We start from the raw sequence: 12,293 nt of genomic DNA on the forward strand, positions 1-12,293 counted from the left end.
TTCGTCCTTATCAGGTACAACACTAATGCACTTGTTCTTGTCATAAATCATGCGAGACAGGGCGGTATATTGATGAAATTACTTTTTCATATCTTCGTTTAACTATGATAAGCTGAAATTAAATGAAAATATTTGATTTTTTACATTGAAGATGTTGTTTTTATTGCGTAATAGTGATCTTAATCCACCTGCGTCGTTTAGTTGTTACCACTTTTTGCATTGTGGTTCTTTAGGATTTAAGTTAGGTTAGGTTATCTATTTTCTGTAATATACCATTGAGGCCGTGCGTTTTAACTATAGGTCTATAGTGGCGATACAATTGATTACCTATGTGCGTATATAATTCGAATGTACGCTCGGACGGAGAAAAAAAAACATCGCCAGGAAACCAACTTGATGCTACTGCTAATCTGAAGTAGAGACCCATAAAAGGGCAGCCCATAGAATAGGTTGTATTGCCACGAGATTTTAATAAAAATTCTTTAATAGAAAAAATATTTACATAGCTCGATGTTTCGTGTCTTTCAGTGGTTAGCTTTTGCAGCTTATTTATATTATCCATTTGATATTATTATTTAAACCTTTTTACATAAACTAAATCAGTTTAATTGCATTCTGTCATACTGAGCGAACGTTTATAGCTTACAAGCAATGTATGTATGTATCTTTCGTAAGGTGTGAAATTAAACTGATTTGGTTTTTATACCTATTTATATAACATTCTAATTATAATATATTAAGTGCGCGGATTTATAATTAAACTTATCCTGAACGGGAGCAACTTTAATTTTTGTGGAAAGTGGATTCGAGAATGGTTTAGAATTACAATTAAATTATATATTTTTAAAGATGTGTCAAGTCCGCTAGTAAAATAATAATAAAGGAAAATATATGTTGAAATATATATCCTCAATTCGACTCTCAGTAACACACAAATATTAGTTAAAAATTATTAAAATTTAAAAACAAAAACGTAGTCCCCTAAGGTTATTATTTTTTTTAAAGTTTAGTTTAGCTTAGTTATAGTTAGTACGTACATTTATACTTTATGATTTTATGTTAATTATTTATGCACTTCTTGTATTTTACCCTCAGCTATTTTTGTTAGTTTTCCATACTATACCTGGAAGAATCACATATAAACTTTTTATATGTATGTTTAAGGTAACGAAGTGTAAATAAATAAATAGTCTACAGACGTATAAAGTAATATATTATGAGGGCGTTATTAACAATTTAAATTGAAATTGTCGAATATCGCCAAACGGCCAAGTAGGGGATTATTAACATTATTATAAGATGAAGGAGGATAATAAAAATACATTACATATGAAAAGCGAAGAACAGGAAAATAATAAAAATGAAAAAGGCGCTCCACGTCACAATAATTGAAATTATGCACTGCACATAAGACATATACATCTGAACAATGCATTGAGAGAAATCAGAAAAAAAAGAAAGAGAAATGGAAAAATATGGAGGAGGCTTTTACCCTAAAAGGGACTATACAATACTAGACCGCTTAAAAACTAACTTAAATGTTTACAACGTATAGTAATACAACTATAACTCATATTAAGAAATGTTAACTAATCAATTTTTGCATGGATTTATTAATAAAAAGACAATATTATTTGTAATAATTTGGTTTAATACAACACTAATTAAGTATAATTTACAATGATCAATGAACGAACAATATCGATCGAGACTCGAGACTAAACGATGTTTAAAACTACATAAAATGCCTACTTGGTACGAAACTCCAATGCATGTCTTTTAACACTGTTAACTTAAAATGCTTAGATTTTTTAATACAATAAAATATATATATATATTAAATGCGTGATATCAAGACTTAGCTGTCACAAACGTACTGGATTTAAAAAACTTTTTTTTTAATTTCTTAATTTAGATCAACTTGTTGTGGTTTAAACGGTGAAAGTCAAATAAATAAACAACTTGGATAATGTATTAAAAAATCTAAGCATTAGTCATATAATTAACAATATATAACAAAAGCGGTTACTGTACACTACTTAAATTAAAATTTGTACATAATAAATCAATTCCATATTAAAAACTTTTTGTACTGTAATAACAAAAATTTCGTGCCTGTTTTGTGTTAACAATTACAGAACATTAATCTGGCATTTAAAATCTTAATTTATATAAATGTAAAATCGGATATTATAAAAGTTGAGTCAACTTGTCAATCGTTAAACAACGTCAATAAAGCCATGAGTTTGATGAATGTATAAAGGTAATGAGTAATTTACGGCGACCTGCGCCCGTACTCTGTAACTTCCATTTGCGATTCCGATCCGAATAAGTTTTTGTACCGCGCGATCCCACGGTAACGAAAGCGACGGCTAAGAGATCGTTCAAGTATTACGTAACGCAATTTTTGGAGATTATTGACACCCCCCCCCCCCCATGTAACTCGCCGTAACGTTTTTCAGTACCCAAGTACAGTACTGTACTCGAGTATAGTAAGACGTTTCGTGACCACCTAGTGACTCTTTAGTTACTATTATGTGGTGTAAGTCGAAAATAATATCAACAATAACGCGTAATTCAATCCCCGCCCCGCATCGTAACGTTTTACAAAAGGACCCCCCCCCTTCCCAAAACGCGTTACGTAATACTTGAACGCTCCCTAAGACAGAAAACGTTGGAATCGGTATCTCGGTATTGGAAGTTATAAAATAAGGGCGCTGTATATGTGCTCTTTCGTGCATTACTAAGATATGTTATACAAACATATTACAAAACCGTTTAGTACTTAGTCAAACTCGTGGCTCGGTGAAACCAAAAAGTTTAAATACATTAATTCTAAGTGAAGTGTGCTAAACTACTGTAAATGCGTACATTTCAACTGCCTATTAGTTAACTATACACTGTGATATGATTTACACCCTTTAATATTCGGAATAAATGCACTTCAAAACAAAATGCACAAAGAAATCAGAGAGATTAATTTTCTAAATTACTAAATTCTCTACAACATGAACAATTTAATATGCAAAGTGACAACTTTGAATTAACACAAGTATTTAATATAGTGCCAAAAACGACCAATGGTGTAAAAAGCAATCTTGTTGACACAAACCGATCTTTCGTCCCACATTGCGCAACTACCCTCATAACTGTACTGTATATAATAACTGGACTTTTGAAACACAATGCTAGCCAATAAGCTAGGTTAAACAAGGCTTGAATAAAACCTTTCACAAGCCTATTTTATTAAATTATTTAAGTATTTATTTTTAAAAATCTGTACGAATAAAATTTAAAATTAATATTTTTGTTGAGTCGGAAGACTTGTACTGGGAATATCTTATGTTAATTCAAAGTTATTCGAATTAAACGCGATCTTAACTATTCTTAATTTATATCATGATAATCACGATAAATATTTACAGCCTATAAAACAAAAAAATAAATCACAAAATAGTACCTCATTATGGCACTTAACACAGAAATAATTCAGATCAATTCCGTATACATTGAATATAAAAAATAAAAGTGTTGCTATTGCAAAATTTTGAGATCTTAATTCCTTGTTAGAAAATTATTAGTAAAAAAAATCGGAACTGCCAATCTATGGAAACTTTTAGAAGTTATACTTCTTTAGGCGCGTTATGAAAAATTGATGAGAGAGAAATTTTACGATGCGCGCGCACCGTGACACAAAATTAACAGAATGAAGTTGCCCACGGAAGATGCGGCATTGGACATAATTTAAAAACAACATTCGAATAATAATAGAATTTATGTTACACTTAATGTAAGAGAATAATAATAAATATTTATTTATTTAATTTTTCAAATGTAAACTGAACTTTACTGACTATAATGACTCCTTTTCCTGTCTTTGATTATTTAATTGTAATTAATTATTTGCATGCAATCAAAAACTATTTTTAATAATGCCAAAGAAGTATAACTTCTTACGCGCGTACATAAGTACACGCACCCTTTTTTACGTTTTAGATCATACAATTTTGACCGATTTCAATTTAATTGAGACTTAAATGTAAATCAAAACTTTAAGCAAACAGATTCAAACTAACAAGGAATGAACGCGAACCAAAACGCTTTGCGCAAATGTACTATACTTACCGATACAGCTACTTATTGTTCTTATTTATTACAAATAATGATTAAATACTTTTAAATATTTCAATATTGATATGAACCTTTATTAAGGCATTACTAACAATGCCGCTAACAATTCAAAATAGCTAGAACTAAAAATAATACTTCCCGTTAAAACCGGGTGAAATTAACGTTTTTGGTAAACTATACTCCAGTGAACACTTCACAAAATACAACTACCCGTAAATATTGTGATAATGCTAGTGCAAAATTCGTAATCACTTTGTATTGCTTAGTTCAATCACTTCGATGATTTTCGATGGAATTCCAAATTTAAAAATCTACTTGTCAGACCTTTGCTCGTTGAGGGACAAGTTTTCTGCCTCGTCTTTGATGTGGGAGAGGGCGCGGTATCTGTCCTCGGGACGCGCGTACTCGCTGTATGGGCTTGTCTCGCTGGAGCGGTTGCTTGAGGACTCCTTGGTTGAATTTGAGTAATCACCTAAACAGGAAGTTTCTAGAATTTTATCTTCTACTTCTGTCTCTAAATAAATGATGGTGAAGTGGCGGAGAGACAAAAATCTTCTCGATTCTTTAATTATACAATCAGAGTTTTCATAGTTTAGATGTTGGGTAATATTCAAAAGAAGAGAAATGGATGGAGGAAGCTAAGAAGAGATCCAAATACTACAGAACACAAAGAAACGGAAACAACAATAACTAAAGTTAACCAAGAGTATAATAACAAAGCTACCTTTGATATGTAATTTTATGTATGAAATTAAAGTGGCTTTATTATTACTAATTATATAATTAAAAATACCTTTACTGGTATAATCAGAAGCCTGCATTTCGTTCTTCAGAGCATAAATATTTGGCTTAATATCTTGTGCATCGTTAGCACTCAGATCTTCGGCTTTGACGTCGTGTGAGGAACTGCTGTTGCCGTAACCGTTCATCATTTGTGGTCGGCTGGAAACAAGTCTGATTTAGTTTACATTTTTAATAATAATAATTTATTTATTACAAGAATATGGTACAAAATGTTAAGGTGATACAATCGTAAATCGTTCGCATATTCTGCCACACACAATGGCGCGCAAAATTGTCTTAAGGAATTTTACATTATTAGTCAAAGTCAATTCTTATATTATCTAGTCTATCTATATATACGTATATATAATGAAAATGGTCTTCGTTTGAGGCTCAATCACGCCTAAACCACTGATCGTATCGACATGAAACTAAAATTGAAATTGAATTGAAAAACATGAAGCGAAATTTTTCCTAGATGGTTTATGGCTATTTATTTATTAAATTCCAACGTTCCTTCATTTTTTTATTGCTGTTTTACTTTTATGAAAATTTATCCATACGGACTTCACCGCGGAAACATTCGGGGAGGCTTCCTAGAACCTCTAAACGTCAACATCTGTTAAAAACTCGATTTTCGAAATATTTCAATTTTCTTAGCGGGAAGTTAAAAAGAAGAATAATAAAAATATGAAAAAAAATAAAATAATGAAACTTAAAATTTATTTTAATTCGTCCAGCAAAGCGGGCGCGAAACGGCTAGTTATACTATATATACGTTACTTCATTAAATTTATATCAATTACGGTGTTTCACGTAAATAATCATTTATTAAATTGTAATTTTTTTCTAAAAGTAATACACTAAGTCGCTTTTTAAAGACTCTAGAGTATAGACGGAAGATCTTTTAATTCTTTTTAAAAACATTGGCTCTTCAATCTTTATCGTGGAACATTAAGATCTAATAACTTAAAATTGAAATAAATAAATCAGTGACGCAACAACCTTGTTAGGTCTGGGCCTCATATTTCTGTATCTGTTTCATGATAATAATCATTCTAATAGGCAAGTGAATCATCCTGTGCCATATACGCCGTCGACTTGGGGTCTAAGGCAAGCCGGTTTCCTCACAATGTTTTCCTTCACCGTTCGAGCGAATGGTTAATGCACACGACTGAAATTCCATTGGTTCACAGCCGGGGATCGAACCTACTACCTCAGGGATGAGAGTTGTAGCCACTATGCCACCACTGCTCACTAATAAGACTATTTAACATAAGAAAGTATACAATAACAGTACTTTACATAAATAAATCTTTAAGGCATTCCGTATATTGTAATAGCCGAGAAGGCTTTCAATTCACATTTCCTTGGGTAACGAACGAAAGACGTAGAATGTTTAGTTCTACTCCTAGCTAAGGGTTGATAAAAATTTTAGATGTAAAAGTTTTGTATATATATAGACATCTATCTATATACATATAGCAATAGAAATACCTGTAATCCTCATGGGATGATTGGTAATCATCATTTTGCATCATATGATCATCCGTTGACATGTACGCTAGATTGCAATCTTCCATCATACCCTAAAAACAGTGTCAATATTTAGTTAAAGTAAAGTAAAAATCATTTAATCATGTGCTTCTATTTTTACATTTACTGCCAGTTCTCAAATCAAGGGCGTAGAACGGAAGAGAAGAACTGGCAATAAACTCTCCACCACTCTTTTAAATCGCCATTTTTTTTACACAATGTTTGCAAGCTGCAACCATTACACCATGTTTGATGTAATGGTTGTTGGGTTGCAATTTAAAACAAATTGTGTGTCGTGGTTAATAAATGAAGAGTCAGTGCTGTTCAGTCATCTGAGCCGTCTAATTAAATAAGTATATATAATATATATATATCTGCGGCTAGGCCTACGAAAGTTATAAGCGACTAATTAAAAAAAAACATATATCGCTTGCACCGGGGATTAGTTGTAAAAGGATTTTTTTTCAGGGAATATAAAAAAAGGTAATGCTATTATTACTAGTATACTATTCGTTAGTACATTACATATACAAATATGTATATCAAAGGAAAGCTATTCCTATTTGACGATTTTAACATTGTTGTAATGTATTTAGTGTAAGTAGTTAATAAATAACTAAAATATGTACATTACAGTAATTTATCTAATTAGACTGAAGAGCAGAAGCGTTTTATGATTCTTTTACTGTTTACGAACGTTACGACGGCATATTTTGACGAATGTCTAGAACGTAATAATTTATTACCACTCTTTTCGCGGAAATATTATCACCTTGGTTAATCAGCGATATATTATTATCATTCTTTATTTGTTTTTGAACTGGCGTCTACCTTAAACAATGTTTATACTATATAGGCCTACCCACAGACATATATATATATATATGTCTTCGAAGATTATAAGCTCGAAACGAAGAGGCACTTAAGTCACTATGTCATTACCACGATTAATACAATTAACTATCTATTAAAGACGGTAAAAATTAGACTTTAATATTATCAAAACCTTACCTGAAGGTTTCGCTTCAAAGCTTCGCTGTATCCATGAGGACTAGTCATCATTGGTGGGCTTTGAGCTCCCAAAAACCTGTAAAATTAATCACAGTTATAGCCTATATAAGAAGACTATTATAGAAAATTTAATAATTTAACAAAGAAAAATGAAACTAATAATTATATCGTAATGTGCAAATTCTAATGATTTTAATATTTCAACTAAAATTCAAATAAAATATAAAAATCAGCATACCCCTGGCCTTATCAAACCATTTGATGATTAACACTAAAAAGTGTCGTATGTAAGTGTAAAATGTGAAGTGTATAATTTTGAAAATAAAGTCCAATTATCATGTTTCAGTGTTAGCGGTGAATGTCATGTTGATAAAATAGAAAAAATAGAAATAGAAAAAAAGCAAGCGTATTGAGAAATAGAATAAAATTTGATAAAAACATGCGACAAAAATGCACTAAAGCTGAAGAAAGCGATAATTCACCTCCATGAGGAAATAGCATGCAAGATTAAATGGGAATAAAAATCGTAGAAAAGTCTTACTTGTTTATCCAACGACGATCTTATAATATAAATGCAAGCATGCATAACATACGTCAACTTAATCATAACTCTCGCTATCCTTGTAGAAGGCATGCAATTTTATTCTTCGGACAACGATGACAAGTAGAAATATAGCTATTTTTGAAGGTACATTTGCAAAATATGATAAAGCTTATGACTAATTATTTGGTATAGAGTCAAACTATTCGCAAAACAATTTTCTATAGCTTGGCATTCTAATCACTAATGCTGCCTGTAGAGAACTTACATCTATAAAACCTAAATGTAAGTACCCACAGATTTTAAATATTTGAATGAAGGTAGTGCTGCAAACTAATTTGAAACTGTTAAATTTGAGGTTTATTATATAGATTTGTAGCACTATACAGGCTTATATGACAATATGTTGGATGTATCTATGCTTACACATTAATTACACACCTTACATAACGGTGAAACATCAACTATTCGTGAACAATCAATCTGTTGATTCGATAGTTCGCATATATTCGGACGCGATCGTCCAACGATTCTATTTTACTCAACAAACCTTTTTAAATTTAAACAATTCTTCATCTAACTTGAAAACGAGTGTCTAATGCTCGGTATGCCAAAACATGAGGTAATTATTTCCGATAGAATAATCTTTAAAATTAAGGATTTTTTGTAAATATAAATCAATGCTTTATATTCCATTGATAATCATAGGCTCTTCATTCATAGGCTTGTACCGAGCTTGGCCTATAATATTCGCAACTCGCAAAAGATTCGTTGGACGATCGCTACGTCAGATGCAACAGCGCCCTTACTGTTGAGCGTTGGGTCCCGGTGGGGCTGGCTCATACTTTCTGGGTCGACCTCGGCTGAGATGCCTTCTCTTCACGAATTCCGCATCATCCACCATCCAAAACGAACCGAAGTCATCCTCGTAGCGCACGAAACATTTGTGTAGAGACAGGTTCGTCCGGATTGCATTCTATAATTCATTTTTCTTTAGCAAATGTAAACAATTTTGCTAGACCTTACTTTGTGAAATGTGCTTCAATCGATTAATTTATAATAAACATTGAAGTACATTTAGATCGTCGTGGAAAGAGGGGCTTAAAATATCATGCAGGAGAACCCGAAACCCGAGGAGAGGATGATATGTGGGACATTGGTTAGGCAAGCGCGAAAACTGTTAGTCACCGTAGCGCTCAACTCCACGAACACACACAAATAACAAATCCTAATACGGGTCACGTTATAATCAATAAGCGATCGATTATATCGTAACTTACAAATTTCATCCAAAATTAGCTACACAAATTATAATTAAATCTGAAACGAGATAAAACATTTATTTACATGACAGAAATCGAATTATATCTATAGATAGAAAATAAGAGAAGATTAATAAATATGTTCGGTGATCTTTTGTTAAGTGTATATTAGTTTTGGTATTGCCATGTGAAAGGATAAACTTATTGGGTGATTTTTAGACGTAAAAGTGTTCAATATCAAAGCGATATAAGGAAGCGTGCAAAATTGTAAAGTGACTATTATTTTGTTTGTTTGTTGGTGGTAAAATGGAGTAGAAATAGTTTTAAATGTGTATATTTTTGAATTTACCAAGTAAAGAACTGCAGTATAGTCAATTTGATAGAACTGGTATGGTAGTATAGTGTGGTTTGTATGAATCAAATATCTTGATGCAATCAAGATATATGTGTAAATTGTAAGTTTTCTTCAGTGGGTAGAAATGTTTAAGAGTAAAGTGTTTTATCATAGTAATCCAACGCATTGTGTATGCGTTTAGTGTATATGTTGATGTATAATGTATATATGTGCTTAGTGTAGCACGTGTTACGTGTAATTTAGAAGTTATTTGTATAGTGTTACATGTTTTGTGTACAGGTAATCTTTATTCTTAAGAAGTCTCTGAGTATAAGATCAGTCAGGTGTTCATCGATGTTATCCAAGGTAAAATTTAAGTGTAAATTGGCAAGTGTCAAAATGTGAAGTGTCGGTCTGCGGCCAGGCGACGCTGTAGCGTACCCGGCGTGATGCATCGGCGGCGGCGGCGCGTGAGTTGCTCTCTGCGGTCGCCTTTTGTAAAACTCCACTTCGTCTACCGTCCACACTGCTCCTTTCACGTTCTCGACGCGCATGAAGCATTTGTGCAGCGACAGGTTGTGTCGCACTGCGTTCTGTTTGTACTTAGCTTCTTAATATACGCTTTGACAATTCTTATACTTACAGAGAAACAATTTAACTAAATTATTTATATAAAATATACGTTCACTATTGTCTTAAAACGGTGATTTAGTAGATTAATGTTTACCTTTATACAGCTATCCTCGGATACTTAAGAACACATAGTTAAAGTTAACCATCAAATCAAGGTATCGAAAATGAAGTCTTACCTTCCAAGTGGCTGCGTTTCGTCTGAAGTAACAGAAAGTACTCTGGAACCAGTTGTAAATCTCGTTCAATGTGAGCTGTTTGTCTGGAGACTCTATAATGGCCTGGAAATTTTTGCGGGGCATTAAGATAAATACGACAAGAATACGCGAAAAATTCTTCTAATATATAAAATTCTCATGTCACAATGTACGATCCCATACTCCTCCGGTTCGACCGATTCTTATGAATTTTTTAATCGGAAATCAACCAACGACCAAATTTCATCAAATTTGGTTCAGTGGTGCATACGCATTTCTGGATTTTTCACTAACACATGTATACTTAAGTATAACTTGACTGGTATTTGAAGGTCTTTTAAACTTTTCACTATCGATATATTTATATAAGTGAATTCACAGTGGCAATATTTGTGTATATTATATGTTTAATATTGTATACTTTATTATATTTTATTTTATTTTTCTCGACATCTCGTATTGGCATAGTTTGTAAGGATAATGTATGTATTTCTGTAATAAATTAATCAGTTTCTTTTTTGTTTGTTACCCTCAAATTACCTAAGTATTTTTTTAAATTAAAAAGCCACACAAAGTTTTATAACTATGGTCATATTATTTTTATATTTCTTACTAGCTGTGCCCTCGGTCGTGCAGCGATATTATATCCCTCATAAATAAATTAACAACACAAAAATAATATTTCTATTCAAATCATTAGTTCGTGTTAGCTCGTTCAAACATTACCTTTAGCTATTATAAGCAAGATTTTATTTACCTGTCTTATAAGTGATGCGTAAGTAAAGGGCGGCCGCACATCCGCGCTCTTATAAAATTCCCGATTCCTTTGTATTTCTGAAAATTGTAAATCGACTTCAAAAACATATTGTCATAACAATATTCGCGTTATAATTAATTTATTAATCATACAATATTTTACCTTGTTGTACGTCTAATCCAGCTCTTTCGAGCATGTATGGAAGACCTTTGAAAAACGCGATATATAAATTATATATGTTTTACATATCCACATAATAAATAAATAAGCATGGACGGCATCGTAAGATGGGTTTTAATACATTTTGGAATTAATACCTAAGACATATCAAGCAAGCATTACTAGTATTTTACTAATAAATAAACTGATTATCCAAATAATATTAACATACATATTAAAATGTATAATACAAAAATAAATATATATAAAATTTTATTACTCTAAGTTGCGGGCAACTTTTTCCACCCTATTTTACTTTTGGCCAAATGTTTAGGAATAAAATATGTCCTCTATCAAAGCAGAGCAATACAAAATATTCATATAGGGAAAATTAAAATGCTGCTATATACTTCCAGTTATCAAATCAAGTAGAACAAGCACCAGTTGTTTTAAAGCCTCTGTCACTCTTTTAGCAACTATTTTGTTTGACAAAAGAGATCTGATAACTAATTTTGAGCAATTTATTGTTATTTCAACAGTTATCGATAGACTTAAGAAGGCTTTTTGAAAGTTATTTTCTAAAACTTAGAGACGTTTACCAAGCTGAAATGTGATTTATAATCGTTTGAAGCGAGCTTCTAATACTTTGTTTTAAGGTATATTTTTTATTTAGTTTTTTTTTATAATTAATTAGGCTTACCTCCAGCTATAGCCACCCCAGATTTATCGGAGACCCGACGCCTCACGGGACCTGGAGATGCCCCTTCACTGGCAGGTCCTGAAAGTTTGATTATTTATTATCGTTAAGTATTGATCGTAATCATAATTCTACGCAATTATTTTCACAATTATGTTGATTGTTTTGCTAATTTATAAAGAAAGATTTATTCAAATAATTTTCATTTGAAACCTATTTGTAATTATAAAACTAGTAGCCATAGGCTCGGACTGT

At 31.9% G+C, this 12,293-nt stretch overlaps 1 protein-coding gene across 5 annotated transcripts in view; it reads right to left on the bottom strand.

The window, feature by feature from the left end:
• Positions 1–3,936: 3,936 nt before the first annotated feature.
• Positions 3,937–12,293, bottom strand: part of LOC125059182 (forkhead box protein P1) — a 63,853-nt gene continuing 55,496 nt past the window's right edge. For 2 of the 5 annotated variants that reach the window (XM_047663476.1, XM_047663477.1), the window contains exons 11-19: positions 12,042–12,119; positions 11,345–11,389; positions 11,183–11,259; positions 10,408–10,509; positions 8,812–8,978; positions 7,462–7,537; positions 6,412–6,503; positions 4,925–5,073; positions 3,937–4,603 (exon numbers count right to left, since the gene is read on the bottom strand). In XM_047663476.1, coding sequence (XP_047519432.1) covers positions 4,443–4,603; positions 4,925–5,073; positions 6,412–6,503; positions 7,462–7,537; positions 8,812–8,978; positions 10,408–10,509; positions 11,183–11,259; positions 11,345–11,389; positions 12,042–12,119 — 947 coding nt within the window. In that variant the 3' untranslated portion in view covers positions 3,937–4,442. Of the gene's footprint in view, positions 4,604–4,924; positions 5,074–6,411; positions 6,504–7,461; positions 7,538–8,811; positions 8,979–10,039; positions 10,192–10,407; positions 10,510–11,182; positions 11,260–11,344; positions 11,390–12,041; positions 12,120–12,293 lie in introns of all 5 variants that reach the window. The other 3 variants (XM_047663478.1, XM_047663479.1, XM_047663480.1) reach the window with 3 other exon arrangements.

The sequence above is a fragment of the Pieris napi genome, chromosome 19 (assembly GCF_905475465.1).
Source record: "Pieris napi chromosome 19, ilPieNapi1.2, whole genome shotgun sequence".
NCBI lineage: Eukaryota > Metazoa > Arthropoda > Insecta > Lepidoptera > Pieridae > Pieris > Pieris napi.